The 15,376-nt window shown below is 50.3% G+C and overlaps 1 protein-coding gene across 2 annotated transcripts in view; it reads left to right on the top strand.

Annotated features, from left to right (window-relative positions):
- The window catches only part of RSBN1L (round spermatid basic protein 1 like), a 105,447-nt gene extending 94,203 nt beyond the window's left edge, over positions 1–11,244 (top strand). For both annotated transcript variants that reach the window (XM_045032472.1, XM_045032479.1), the window contains 2 exons: positions 9,933–10,041; positions 10,129–11,244. In XM_045032472.1, coding sequence (XP_044888407.1) covers positions 9,933–10,041; positions 10,129–10,785 — 766 coding nt within the window. In that variant the 3' untranslated portion in view covers positions 10,786–11,244. The remainder of the gene's footprint in view (positions 1–9,932; positions 10,042–10,128) is intronic.
- Positions 11,245–15,376: the final 4,132 nt, after the last annotated feature.

Below are 15,376 nucleotides of genomic sequence, written 5' to 3'. Positions count from 1 at the left end.
AGCCCTGCTTGCATTCCATCCCTTTGATCATTTTTGTTACTTGCCTCTGAATACTTTCCAGTTTCTCTACATCCTTTCTATACATTGGTGACCAAAATTGGACACAGTACTCCAGCTGAAGCCTAGCTAATGCTGACTGGTACTATCACCTCCTGTGACTTGCATGCTATACCTCTGTTAATGCAACCCAAATTGCATTTGGTCTTTTGCAATAACATCGTATTGTTGATTCATGTTGAGTTTATGATCCACCATAACTTCCAGATCCTGCTCAGCAGTGCTGATGCCAAGCCTGTTATCCCCCATTCTGTATTTGTGCATTTGTTTTTTCTTCCCTAAGTGTAGCACCTTACATTTGCTTTTGTTGAAGTTCATTCTGGTGTCTATAGCCCAATTCTCCAATATATCAAGAACCTAGTTGAATTTTAGTTCTGTCCTCCAAGTATTTGCATCCCCCCCAACACCCTCCCCCACCATGTACAAATTTGATCAGTATGCTCTCTTTTCCTACATCCAGATCATTAATAAAGATGTTAAATAACACCAGACCCAGAACAGATCCCTGTGGAACCCCACTTGAGATCTCTTTCTAATCTGACATCATTCCATTAATAGCCACTCTTTGTGGTTGTTTAACCAGTTATGTATCCCCTTAGTGGTAATTCTACCGAGCCCACGTTTCTCCAGCTTACTTATAAGAATGTCATGTGGGACTGTGTCAGAAGCCTTGCGAAAATCCAGGTATCTTATGGCCACCGCATTCCCCCCTGTGCACCAAACCAGTAACCTTGTCAAAGGTGGAAATCAGTTTGGTTTGGCATGATTTATTCTTCGTAAATCCATCCTGGCTGCTAGAGATCACCCCTTCATCCTCCAGGTATTTGCAAATGGAATATTTTATCCAAGTAGCTTCCCAGGTATCAAGGTCAAACTGACAGGTATTTAGTTCCCTGTCTCCTCCTTTTCCCCCTTTTTAAAGATGGGCGCTACATTAGCCCTTCTCCAGTCGTCTGGGACCTCTCCTGTCCTCCAATTTGTGTTGTAAGCTTTGGAAATTCTCATTAGAGTACTGTCAGTGTCTAAGTTTCATAAGGGAACATCCTAGTTTAGCACAGAATTTGTAATGTGGTGTTTTAATGTAATGATGGAGGTTGCATACCTGACTAATTCACTATTCTGTTTAAACAAACAAACAAAACCAACTTGATATAAATGTTCAGATTCTTTAGTTTCATGCTGAGATTGCAAGTTATTGAAGAGAAACAGCACATGGCCTAAACATTTATCTCAGTTTTAAATTAATTGTAAATTTTAGTCTGCCAACTCTTTAGAACTTAGAGTAGCTCCCTGTGTTAGTCACCAAGTAATTAGAAACAAAGATAAATTAAAGGGACACAATCAGCTTTTTTTTTAAATAATTGACTTTTTTTGAAAGTCCAAGGTGTTTCAGCACCTATTAAATACATCCTGAATTAAAAACAAAAACTTTTTTATATAAGGTGTTTTCGCTTCCCCTATTCTTCAATAGTCTTTACAGCAAGAGAGAAACAATTAAAATAACTGTTACATTGATGTTTCTTAGACTTTTGAAAGTTGAGCCCTCCTTCAGAAAAAGACGGTTACTCACCGTAGTAACTGTTGTTCTTCGAGATGTGTTGCTCCTATCCATTTCAGTCAGGTGTGCGCGCCGTGCGTGCACGGCTCTTCGGAACATTTTTACCCTAGCAACTCCGGCGGGCCGGCTGGGCGCCCCCTGGAGTGGCACCGCAGTGGCGCCGGATATATACCCCAGCCGGCCCGTCCGCTCCTCAGTTCCTTCTTGCCGGCTACTCCGACAGTGGGGAAGGAGGGCGGGTCTGGAGTGGATAGGAGCAACACATCTCGAAGAACAACAGTTACTACGGTGAGTAACCGTCTTTTCTTCTTCGAGTGATTGCTCCTATGCATTCCAGTCAGGTGATTCCCAAGCCTTACCTAGGCGGTGGGGTCGGAGTGAGACGTGGCAGAGTGTAAGACTGCTGAGCCGAAGGCTGCATCGTCTCTGGATTGCTGCACCAATGCGTAGTGGGAAGCGAAGGTGTGGACAGAAGACCAGGTGGCCGCTCTACAGATGTCCTGGATAGGAATATGGGCCAGGAAGGCGGCAGACGAGGCTTGCGCTCTCGTGGAGTGAGCGGTGAGGCGGCATGGTGGCACGCGAGCAAGCTCGTAGCATGTCCGGATACATGCCGTGACCCAGGAGGAAATCCGCTGGGAGGAGACCGGCTCGCCTTTCATGCGATCGGCAACCGCTACGAACAGCTGGGTCGAACGCTGGAAGGGCTTCGTCCGCTTAATATAAAAAGCGAGGGCCCTGCGAATGTCCAGGATGTGAAGCTGTTGCTTGCGAGGTGAGGCGTGCGGCTTCGGGAAGAAGACCGGGAGGAAGATCTCCTGATTGACATGGAAGGCCGAGACGACTTTCGGGAGGAAGGCCGGGTGCGGGCGAAGCTGTACCTTGTCTGCATGGAAGACGGTATAAGGTGGACCAACCGTTAGGGCACGAAGCTCGGACACTCGTCTCGCTGAAGTTATACCGACGAGGAAGGCAGTCTTCCATGACAGGTAGAGGAGGGAGCACGTGGCCAAAGGCTCGAAGGGGGCTCCCATAAGCTTGGCCAGAACCAGGTTTAAATCCCAGGCCGGGGTAGGACGCCTTATGGGCGGGTACAACCGGTCCAGGCCCTTCAGGAAGCGGGAAACCATCTGGCTCGAGAAGATGGATCGGCCGTCTATGGATGGGCGCAAGGCGGACACGGCTGCCAGGTGTACCTTCAAGGAGGAGACCGCGAGACCTTGCTCCTTAAGGTACCAGAGGTAGTCCAGGATTGTAGAAAGAGGGACTACGAAGGGATTGAGGCCTCGTTGATCACACCAGAGGGCAAAGCGCTTCCACTTCGCGAGGTAAGTGGAGCGGGTGGAAGGCTTTCTGCTTTCAAGCAGGACTCGCTGTACTGCCTCGGAACAGTCTCTCTCCGCGTGGGTCAACCACACAGGTACCAAGCTGTGAGATGGAGGGACTGCAGGTCCGGGTGGCGGAGTCTGCCGAAGTCCTGCGTGATGAGGTCCGGCCATAATGGGAGGGGAATGGGCTCCCGAACGGAGAGCTCGAGCAGCAGGGTGTACCAGTGCTGCCTCGGCCAGGCCGGAGCAACGAGTATTAGGCGGGCTCGGTCCCTCCGAAGTTTGAGCAGCACCCGGTGGACGAGCGGGAACGGAGGGAAGGCGTAAAGGAGGTGATCCGTCCAGGAGTACAGGAAGGCGTCCGACAGGGAGCCCGGAGAGCGACCCTGGTAGGAACAGAACTGGTGGCACTTCCTGTTCTCCTTGGAGGCAAACAGGTCTACCTGGGGAAAGCCCCACTGTTGGAAAATCATGTGCACCACGTCCGGTCGAAGGGACCACTCGTGGGCGAGGAAAGACCTGCTGAGGTGGTCCGCTAGCGTGTTCTGCACTCCTGGGAGAAAGGACGCTTCTAGGTGAATCGAGTGGATCACGCAGAAGTCCCACAGGAGCATCGCTTCCTTGCAGAGGAGAGAGGAGCGGGATCCGCCCTGCTTGTTCACGTAGAACATTGCCGTCGTGTTGTCCGTGAACACTGCGACGCAGCGGCCTTGCAGGCGGGTGCGGAAGGTGTGACACGCCAAACGGATCGCTCGCAGCTCCCGGATGTTGATGTGAAGAGCGAGCTCTTGGGGCGACCAAAGACCTTGGGTGTGAAGGTCGCCCAGGTGAGCCCCCCACCCCAGCGCTGAGGCATCCGTGGTCAGAGTGACGGATGGGCGAGTAGGGTGGAACGGGACTCCTGCACACACTACCTCTGGGTCTAGCCACCAGCTGAGTGACTCGAGGGTGGGCTTCGTGACCGTGACCACCATGTCGATGGGGTCGCGATGTGGGCGGTACACCGACGCTAGCCAGGACTGGAACGGGCGAAGGTGGAGTCTCGCGTACGCGGTGACAAACGTACAGGATGCCATGTGGCCCAGGAGGCGGAGGCAGGACCGAACCGTTGTCGTGGGAAAGGTGAGGAGGTCTCGGATGATGGAGACCATTGTCTGGTGCCGAGATCGCGGGAGGCAGGCCCTGGCCAAATTGGAGTCGAGAACCGCTCCAATGAACTCCACCCGCTGCGACGGAGTTAAGGTGGACTTCTCGGCATTGATGAGAAGACCGAGGTGTCAAAATAGAGACAGAATTTCTGTCATCTGGTCTGTTACCAGCCGCCGGGATGTTCCACGAACCAGCCAATCGTCTAGATATGGGTAAACGTGTATATGACGACGGCGGAGGGCTGCGGCAACCACTGCCATGCACTTGGTAAAAACCCTCGGTGCGGTGGATAGGCCAAATGGTAGCACGGCGAACTGGTAGTGTGCGTTGTTGACTACGAAACGCAGGTAGCATCGATGGGGAGGGTAAATTGCAACATGGAAGTACGCGTCCTTCATGTCGAGGGCGGCAAACCAGTCTCCCAGATCCAGGGAGGGAATGATGGTCCCCAGGGTGACCATGCGAAACTTGAGCTTGAGCAGGTACCTGTTGAGCTCGCGGAGGTCCAGTATTGGACGTAGACCTCCTTTCACCTTGGGGATGAGAAAGTATCGGGAATAGAATCCCCTGCCCCGCATGTCGTTCGGCACCTCCTCTATGGCACCCAAGCTCAACAGAGTCCCGACCTCTTGTAGGAGGAATTGCTCGTGAGAGGGGTCCCTGAAGAGGGACGGGGTAGGTGGGTGGGAAGGGGGGGCGAAACAAATTGAAGGCGGTAACCAGACTGGATTGTTTGAAGCACCCAGTTGTCCGTTGTTATTTGGGACCACACCGAAAAGAAGTGGGAAAGGCAGTTGTAAAATAAACGGGTAGGATCCGGTACAGAGACTGATGGGCCGTCCTCGGGCGTCCCATCAAAACGCCTGTTTGGGGCCCTGGGGGGCCTTGGAAGGCAGATGGGTTTGGTTGCACCGGTTGCCCGATGGTCTACGACGATTCAGGCCGGGCCGTCGGCTGTTATAGGGACGGGACCTGGGCTGATTAAAAGGCCGGTAGGGTTGTCTGAATGACCTCCGCTGGGTTGCAGGTGTATGCATCCCCAGGGTGCGGATGGCTATGCAACCGTCCTTGAGGGTCTGGATTCTGGAATCAGTCTTTTCAGAAAATAGACCCTGAGTATCGAAGGGCAGGTCCTGCAGGGTGTACTGCACCTCGGGCGGCAGTGTGGAAGACTGTAACCAGGAGATGCGCCTCATGGTCACTCCTGAGGCCAGGGTTCTTGCACCTGAGTCCGCGGAGTCGAGAGCGGCCTGGATGGAGGACCTGGAAGACTTTTTCCCCTCTTCCAACAACGCCAAGAACTCTTGGCAGGAGGCTGTTGGGATCAGCTCTGTGAATTTCGCCAGGGACACCATGATGTCAAAGATGTACCTGGTGAGGAGGGCCATCTGGTTGGCGATCCGAAGCTGGAGACCGCCTGCAGAATAGACCTTGCGGCCCAACAGATCCATACGCCTCACCTCCCTGGACTTCGGTGCCGGGGCGGGCTGGCCATGCCTCTCCCTGTTGTTGACCGACTGGACGACCAACGAGTCTGGGGCAGGATGAGTGTACAAGTACTCATACCCTGTGGGGGGGACGGAGTACTTCCTTTCGACCCCGTGGGCGTTGGGAGGGATGGACGCCGGTGACTGCCAGATGGTAGTGGCGTTTTTCTGAATAGTGCGGATGAATGGCAAGGCCACCCGCACTGGAGCCTCCGCTCCAATCACATTCGTCACCGGGTCTTCGTCCTCCGTGACCTCCGCCACGGGGAGGTCGATAGCCTTCGCCACCCGGCGAAGAAGGTCCTGGTGGGCCCGCAAGTCAATCGGTGGAGGGTCAGTCGTAGAAGCCCCGGCCACCGCCTCGTCTGGTGAAGACGACGAGGATAGGCCTTGAACAACGGCCTCCGTGGGTGGTTCCTCTAAGGGGTGGGCGGCTGACTCGGGCCGAGGATGCCTCTGGGGATCAGGTGGTAACTGAGCCGAACCTGGTGGTGAAGGGGGCAGTCTGCTTATTGTGGCCTCTGGTACCCTGCGTTCAGAGGCAGGGGCCCTCGGTGGGAAAGACATCCCTTGAGTCTCGTACTGGGCCCAGGGGACCCAGAAGCCCCACTGCTGCGTACCCTGGGCTTGACCTTGCGGGGCAGCCGGAAGATGACCATTGCTGCCTGCCCCCGAAGCGACCGAGTGCCCAGATGGCCACGGGGGTGCGGAGGCGCTGATGGACTGCGCCGTCGAGGTTGGCAATCTGTCCCCGGACGGTGCCGAGGATCGGTGCCGGTCGTCGCGGTACCGAGATGGCGAACGAGACCATCGACCGCCGCGGTGCCGGGAGCTCGACCAGTGCCGGGAGCTTGACCGGGATCTCGACCTGCGGTGCCGGGAGCGGCTCCGGGAGTCACGGTGCCGGGAATCGGACCTTCGTCGGTGCCGACGGGAAGGCGATCGGGACCGGGAGCGTCTCCGGGAGTGCGACCGGTACCGCGATGTTGAGCGGTACCGGGACTGTGACCGGCGTCGAGAAGGCGACCGGTACCGCGATGGTGAGCGGTGCCGGGACCTCGAGCGGCGCAACGGTGACCGTCTTCGGAACCGGGAGCGAGACTGGGACCTGGAGCGCCGTCTATTCCGTCCGTCTGGGGCAGGGGGCCGCATCATAGCCGGCTTACCCGCTGACACGACAGCCCGCACCGGCGGTGCCGGGGGCCGGAGGCTCGGTGCCTCTGTGAGCTCTATGAGCTCCCTCGCCGTCGAGAATGTCTCGGGCGTGGATGGCAGCTGCAGCTCGACCGCGGTCGGCACCGGGGAGCAGGGTGGTACCGGACTCGACGGCCCTTGCGGCGCCGGAGTCAACGGCACGGTGCACGGCCTGTGCACGGCCACAGCCGGTACCGGAGGTGGTGGTGGTGGCTGGGCTACGTGACCCTGAGCATGGGTCTTTGCAGCTGCCTTCGCCGGCTTACGCTTCCTCGATGGTGAGAGGGAACGGTGCCGGGTCGCCGGTGCCGCTTGCGGAGGTCGAGAAGCCTCGGTGCCGGAGTGGCTCGGGGCCGCCGGTGCGCTGCGCGCCGATGAAGACTTCGGCGCCGGCACGGTCGGTGCCGGGGGCTGGAGCGTTGCCTCCATGAGGAGCTGTTTCAAGCGACTGTCCTGCTTCTTTCGTGTTCGGGGCTTAAAGGCCGTGCAGATAGGGCACTTATCTGTACGGTGAGTCTCCCCGAGGCAGCGCAGGCAGGAGTCGTGCGGATCCCCGACTGGCATGTGCCGCTGGCAAGACGCGCAGGGCTTAAAGCCCGGTGCCTTGGGCATGAGCCCGCACCGGTTGCGGAAAAAGAGGGGTAAACCCCCCTTATTCCCTTATCCTAAACTATACTAACTAACTTATTCAACTATCTAACACTAAGTACTCAAACAACTATATACATAGAAAAGTAGCGAACGCTAGGGTTGTGGAGGACAGAGAGCACTCCACTGTTCCAACTGGCCGTCACGGGCGGTAAGAAGGAACTGAGGAGCGGACGGGCTGGCTGGGGTATATATCCAGCACCATAGCGGCGCCACTCCAGGGGGCGCCCAGCCGGCCCTCCGGAGTTGCTAGGGTAAAAATGTTCCGAAGAGCCGTGCACGCGCGGCGCGCACACCTGACTGGAATGCATAGGAGCAATCACTCGAAGAACCAATTATGCCCCTCTTCAACTATGCCATGTTAGCAGGGCATTAGAGGGGAAACTTGAACTGACACTGTTCCATATCTTCGTCTGCCCCCTTCCATAGAAAGTGCCTTGCAACCCTGCAAGAGAGATGCACTTTGTGTATTTGACAATACTTAATGCAGCATTTCCCATCGCACAGGGAAGATGTTTTCAATAACTTAGTTACAGTAATCCTGTTAATTGCAACTCCAGTATGCACAACATTTTACACCAGAAATTATTTTCAGGTAGACATTGTTCCTATACATCAGGGATTGGCAACCTTTGGCACGTGGCCTGTCAGGGAAATCCGCTGGCGGGCCGGGATGGTTTGTTTACCTGCAGAGTGCGCAGGTTTGGCTGATCGCAGCTCTCACTGACCGCAGTTCGCCGTTCCAGGCCACTGAGGGCTGCGGGAAGAGGCGTGGGCCAAGGGATGTGCTGGCCGCCGCTTCCCACAGCCCCCATTGGCCTGGAACAGCGAACCGTAGCCAGTGGGAGCCGTGATCGGCTGAACCTGCGCACGCTGCAGGTAAACAAGCCGGCCTGGCCTGCCAGCAGATTTCCCTGACAGGCCACGTGCCAAAGGTTGCCAATCCCTGATATACATATTTCCACAACCAGTCACTTCATATTATTACAGAATAGAACAGACAGACACTTTAACAATTACTTTTGTCTTCAATATATATACCTAAAAACCTCTATTAAATCTCCTCCCCCTCATCAGTGTAATGTTTGACTATCATCCAATTCCTCTCATCCTTTCTACCCTATAGGAGAAATAGCATGAGTAGCTTTTGTGTGTGTGTGTGTGTGTGTGTGCGCGCGCGTGTATGTATACTGTTGAAGGAGAGCTGAGTTTTGGATTCAGATGTGAAAGTAATAAGGAAGTAAAAAGTAAGTCTTGCTTTTTGTGAGAGTGGATTCCATTATCTGGAGTCCAGCTTCTGTGAAAATTCTCTCCTGTGTTCTTGAGTCTCTTCCCTATGGTTGACAGTTTCATGGTTTAATTGAATGATGCAGCTGTTGTGGGAAGTCATGGTTGTGGGATGAGAGGTGAACTTTCATGGAGGGTTTTGAATATTGGGACAGAAATGAGGAACTGGACTCTGAATTCAATAGGGAGCAGAAGGAAAGGGCAGAGCACCAGACCAAGGCACTCACAGCAACTTGAGCTAATCAGACAGTCTGCTGTATTCATTATGTGCCTTCATTCTATACAGTAATCAAATCCTAGAGGTCATAAATGTATGGATCACTGTGGCCAGGTCTGTGCCTGATGTACAATCTTCTGGCCAGATGCCAATAGAAATGAGTGGATTTTTGCATGGTTGGCTCTTTGGACTCTGCTACTGTGTGACTAAAGGACCCTACAGCTGCAGACTGACTTAATCTGAGGTTATCTTCCCCCCACTAGGGGGGCATGTTATAAAGGAGATTACCTCAGTCTTACATAGATTCAGTTTTGTCCTGGTACTTTCATCCAGGTGATGATTTCACCTAGGCTTTGAGAAAGCTGGGAGATAATGCTGGTCTCATTTGGCATAAAGGAAATGTGGAGCTGGATGTTCACCATCAACTTTTAGTATCTCAGCCCATGTTATCTCTCCAGTTCTCCCAGAGGCTAAACAATATAGGGAAGATGATTGAACCTTGTAGGATTCCATAGGGGATGCTTTTGAGATGAATAGTTGCCCATAAATAAGTGTCTCTGTGTTTGGCCAGAAGCATGTCAGAATATTTTTCTCCATCCCTAGGGCAACTTTAAAGGTGGGACACAAGGAATATCACCAAATACCTTGTCATTGTACAGAAGAAGTCGTTTATCAGAGCAACAAGTGCTCTGTCTGTACCATTCTCTAGCTTGACAGTCGGTTAGTAGAACATACTGGAACATCCAACCTCTGCCTTTCTTCATGATGAAAGACAGTCACTGTTGGTGGCACTGGTGGAAACTGGTTAACTGAATTATATTCCTGAGTGTGGTTAGTGTGTTGTTGCTGAAGAGCTACAGGCTTTTTCAAATTTCTTTTCAAACTTGTGTTGTAAAATTCATTTTTAGATTCTGTTTGCTTTGTTCTTGCTACCGAGACTAACAAAGTCTGTAGCAATTTAAACTGTGGTCCTGACTCTGCTTATTATTATTATTATTATTTTGTAGGCCTGAGCAACCTCGTATAACCAAAGATGTAATTTGTTTTCATGCTGAAGATTTCTTAGAGGTAGTTCAGCGAATGCAATTAGATTTGCATGAGCCTCCACTCTCACAGGTAAGCTTGTTGTGAATTATTAATCATGAATATTTCTCATGTTTTAGAATAGATTTTTCATCTTTATTCTCATTTTTCCTCCTCCAGTGTGTCCAGTGGGTTGATGATGCAAAACTTAACCAACTGCGAAGGGAAGGCATTCGATATGCTAGGATTCAGTTATATGATAATGACATTTATTTTATTCCAAGGAATGTTGTGCACCAGTTCAAGACGGTTTCAGCTGTTTGCAGTTTGGCTTGGCACATTCGGCTCAAGCTATATCACTCAGAGGGAGAAGTTTCTCAAAATGCAAGCACCTGTGAAGCAGGCACATCTGCAGACCCCATGTCTTCGGTTATTGGACTTCAGACTGACAACATAATCTGTACAATAAGCAAAAATACCTCCGAAGACACCAAATTTTCAGATACTCTGCAAACTAAATATGTACAGCAGGAATTCACACAGATAAAACATGAACTTATTGCATCTCACCGAGTTAAAGAGGAATCCATGAATGTTAATCTTCCTGAGAAGACATTGGCACCTAATGATATGGAATGTCAGAATATTAAAGGAAAATTTGATAATATTGAATTGACAGGATTTAAGTGTGAAGTGGACTCTAAATTCGAACCTGGCAACAACGACTTACAGGATAAGTTGTGCTCTGGAAGTCACATAAGTCTATATGATACAAGACAACAGGGTTCAACATATCCAAATCTGCATGGACAAAGAGAAGATGACTTTTTGTGCTAAATTTGTACATATCGTTTTAAATTCCTTTTTAAACTGAATGACGTAATAATGTAAAGATTCATAAATTCTGTGAGGCAAGCTTGTGACTTGCCCTCACATCTGTTACAGAAAATAGTTTATGTAGCTTTGTAACATTCCTCAGTGCCTGTCCATAACTGTGAAGTATCAAAGCACTTAGGGCCAGATGCACTGTAAACACTGCAGGTTTAACATAAAGAAGTCTTTAAATAATTTGAGTTGTAGGTTTTAGAGTAGAGCTGACATTTAACATATATATTTTTTGTAAGATGAGCCAGAATTCTTTTTGACAATTCCAGGCTTTTCCATAGAGCTTATTTATACCAATTTTTTTCATTTTAAATGTGTCAGCACTGTAGTGTAAATAGCTTTTTTAAAAAATCTTTTTAGTGTGATTTATACTGAAATGTGAGCCGCTTAATAAAGGTTCAGAATAACAAATTGGTTTTATTTTTGGGTCTGCAAAAAAGAACAACTCAGTTAAACTGCCTCTTTAAACTGTTGTCTACTTGTTCTGTACTTGCTGAAAGATGCAGTTGTGCCCTTGCTTGTTTCTGGAGTGAGGAGCTGCAGCAGACAAACAGATAGGATGGAGCGTTCTGTGTTTGTAAAGAAAGATCAGTCTGAATGCCATCTACAGGACTACTTGTAGCTGCTTGTTAAAAGTGTACCATGCACTCCTTAGTGCCTGCTGGCAGATGAACAGGAGAGGCACAGCCTTTATACACTGTCCTTTTCCTTTAGTGTCTGGACTACAACTAGGTGTCCTGTGTGTTCCAGGAGTACTGGCTGCAACATTGTATCTCTCTGCAGGTGTGCTGGGAATAGGGAGTTTTAAGGCTTCCTTTTGCACTCGTTTTCTCTCCCCATGCACCTCACCTCAGAACTTAGCCCTTTATCTTAACATGTAGACTGGAACTTTTCCTAAATCTAGTTTCCGACAAAATCAGAGCAGAAATATTTTACAAAGATTTAACTTTTATTTTATATCATTTAAAAACTTTTCTCAAACTTCATTGCACCATGACCCCCTTCTGACAACAAAAATTACTACACAACCCCAGCGTGGGGGGGCCGAAGCCTGAGCTCCCCTGAGCACCACTGCCCTGGGTGGGGGGCAGTGTTCCCTCTAATTTTTCTCACTCGTGCAGAATGAATTTTGTTATGTGCACCAATATGGAAGTGATGTGTGACGTGTCACCTTCGTATCCGGTGCACATAACAAAATTCATGGGGTGGGGGTGGGGCCGAGAGGTTCGGAATGTCGGAGGGGGCTCAGGGCTGGGGCAGAGGGTTGGGGTGTGAGGACTCTGACTGGGGGTGTGGGGTCTGGGGTGGGGCAGAGGGTTGGGGCGCAGGGGTGTGAGGGCTCCGGCTTGGGGGTGCGGGCTCTGGGGTGGGGCTGGGGTAGAGGATTGGGTGCAGGGGGTGAGGGCTGTGACTGGGAGTGCAGACTCTGGGATGGGGCTGGGGATGAGGGTTGGGGTGCAGGGGTGTGAGGGCTCCGGCTGGGGGGTGTGGGTTCTGGGGTGGGGCTGGGCTAAGGGCTGGGGTAGAGGGTTGGGTGCAGGGGGTGAGGGCTGTGACTGAGAGTGCAGACTCTGGGGTGAGGCTGGGGATGAGGGGCTCAGGACTGGAGCAGAGGGTTGGGTGCAGGGAGTGTGGGCTCTGGAATGGGGATGAGGGATTTGGGGTGCAGGAGGGTGCTCCAGGGCTACAGTGGGGAGAGAGGACCCCCCCCCCCACAGCAGCACTTGGGCTGGGGCCATGGGGCGCTTCTCCCCACTCCGGCAGCTCGGGGGCTGGGGCCACAGGATAGGAACCCCTCCCCCAGCCCCTGCAGGTCCAGTCGGGGCTGGGTTCAAGGAGGGGCACCGGGCCACAAAGCAGCACGCTACATCAGCAGGTCTGGGCCACAGCATAGCCGCCCTAGCCATTGCAGGTCCAGGCTGCAACATAGTTGGGGCTAGGGGTCCTCTTCCATGTCAGGTTGGGAGCCGGGCTAGGTTGGGGCCAGGGGAAGGGCACCCTTCCCCCAGCCTCAGCAAGTGCCGAGGCAGGTTCTATAAGCACCCGCGTGGCGCTAAATAGGTTGCTGCGTGGCCACACAGCTTACAGGGAACTAGGTGGGGGGGGCCAAAGCCCAAGCCATACCACTCCTGGTAGAGGGGCCAAAGCTGAAACGCAAGGGCTTCAGTCCTAGGCAGGGGGCCTGTAACCTGAACCCCACTGCCCAGGGCTGAAGTCCTCGAGCTTTAGTTTCGGCCCTGGGTGGTGGGGCTCAGGCTTCAGCCCCAGACCCCAGCAAGTCTAAGCCAACCCACTTTGGGATCCTGACCCACAGTTTGAGAACCACTGATTTAAGACAGCAAAGAATCCTGTGGCACCTTATAGATTAACAGACGTTTTGCAGCATGAGCTTTCGTGGGTGAATACCCACTTCTTCGGATTTAAGACAATTACTAATTGGGGTATTAAGACCTGGGAATCTTTGTCACTGATATAAAATAATTCATTGATGCACAAGTTTGGACTTGAAGTGTTTTGTAAATTGATAGAAACAGATACTCCATGCTCTAGGGTAAAGTAGGAAAAAGGTTCCAGCCAATCTGTCCTGAAGAGAATTCCTTACCAACCCCAGTTTGGATAGGAATAAGAATTTACAGGGTAATATTGGTGTCCAGTTTAACTGTCCACTTCTTTTTCCTTCCAATACCAAATTGCTGAATAGTTGTAAGGTGTATTGTGTCAATACCTTTGAGAGAAGAGAATTCCAAATGCTAATTACTATCTGATGAGGTAACGGTAAACTCTGTAATTTAAACTAATTAAATTAGGATGGAGGAGGATGTGGGCATGTTGCTTAGTCCCAATAGATCCAAACTCTGCACTCCCCTTTCAGCTACTTATATAACGCAGTAAATTTCTCAGCTTCACATTCTACCAAATGCATAAAACTTAAGATCCCAATCCCGTCATGATTTCTAAGACTCCTCCATACCTTTTGATCAATTTTAAGTGTCTTTTCCTCTGGACTTTACAAAATTGGTCCATCCCTACAGATACCCGAAACTGGATGTAATACACCAGGTAGCCTCACGAAAGCCTTCGACTCTTGTCCATGTCTGACTTACAGGCTTCTTTGAAATATCTTAGGAGCACATTGGCCACATTTGTTGCAATAGAACAGTGGTTCTCAAACTTTTGTACTGGTGACCCCTTTCACATAGCAAGCCTCTGAGTGCGGAACCCCCCCCCCCCCCGGCCGTAAATTAAAAACACTTTTTTGTATATTTAATACCATTATAAATGCTGGAGGCAAAGCGGGGTTTGAGGTGGAGGCTGACAGCTTGTGACCCCCTAAGGGGTCCTGACCCCCAGTTTGAGAACCCCTGCAATAGAACAATGTGTTCCTTCCCACCCCCCTGATTCTGCTAATCCTTTTGTCATTAAATTTTCATGTCTTTACTCAAACTTAGTTTGCTTTTATTACTTATCCAAAATACATTACTTGACACTTGCATACACAAAAATCCATTAACCATTTCATAGACCAGTGTGCTAAGTGGTTTAAATCTTTCTGAAATAGGACTGTCAAAGTATTAATAATTCAAATGCTGGTGTCATCATAAACTTTATCCTTAGATAGTCATAATTCTTCATAATTCTGTATTAGGTCATTAAACATGACCTTTAATAAAAATAATAAAAAAAGCAACAGCCACCATATGAATCTCTCATGTGCAGTCACTAGTGATTTCTGTAGGACCTATTGCTATTTCCATTAAAGCTGGTTCAGATGGTGCTACCAAACATGCAGCCTTAGGGGATCCACCCTACCAGAAGAGAGATTCAAGCGGCGGTGTGATACTAACAACTCGTACTTCAAACTACATTGTGCTGGACTATCATCTGGCTCGTGATAATTGAAGACCTAGGAATTCTTGACTGAAATACAATCCAAACTTACCTCCCTGTTTTTTGCATTTACCAGGAAACCTCCACACACAATTCTTTTAACTTCATCAACACATCCCATTATAGTCCCCTATTGTACATCTACTGGAAGGGAATATGAATTTGGGGCAGGATGAAGAAAGTTACACATGGTATTTTAGGCCAAGCAACTAGAACCCACAACTGCATTAACAAGTCAAGAAGAAAAACAATAGGACAGTCTGAAAAATATCTCTGATGCCTATATTCCAATGCAAGGAGCATGGGGAACAAGCAGGATGCACTGGAAGTCATGGTACATGAAGAAAATTATTTAATTGGCATTACTGAGACTTGGCAGGACTACTCCCAGGATTGGAATGCCAGCATTGAGGGATATAGCTTGTTCCGGATGGATAGGTATGGGAAAAAAAGGAGGCAGCATTGTGCTGTATGTCAAGAATGTATATACTTGTTCCAAAGTTCAAGAGGCAGTGAGCAGCAGACTGACTGAGAATATCTGGGTGAGGATAAAAAGGGAAAAGAATAGTAGCAATATTACCAAATCAAGACAAGGAAGTAGATGAGGCATACTTCAAGCAGGTACCACGATTAGCTAACATACATGAACTAGTAT

Source organism: Mauremys mutica, chromosome 1 (assembly GCF_020497125.1).
Source record: "Mauremys mutica isolate MM-2020 ecotype Southern chromosome 1, ASM2049712v1, whole genome shotgun sequence".
NCBI lineage: Eukaryota > Metazoa > Chordata > Testudines > Geoemydidae > Mauremys > Mauremys mutica.
Note: the sequence above shows the minus strand (reverse complement) of the source record. Positions and strands in the feature narration are given on the sequence as shown.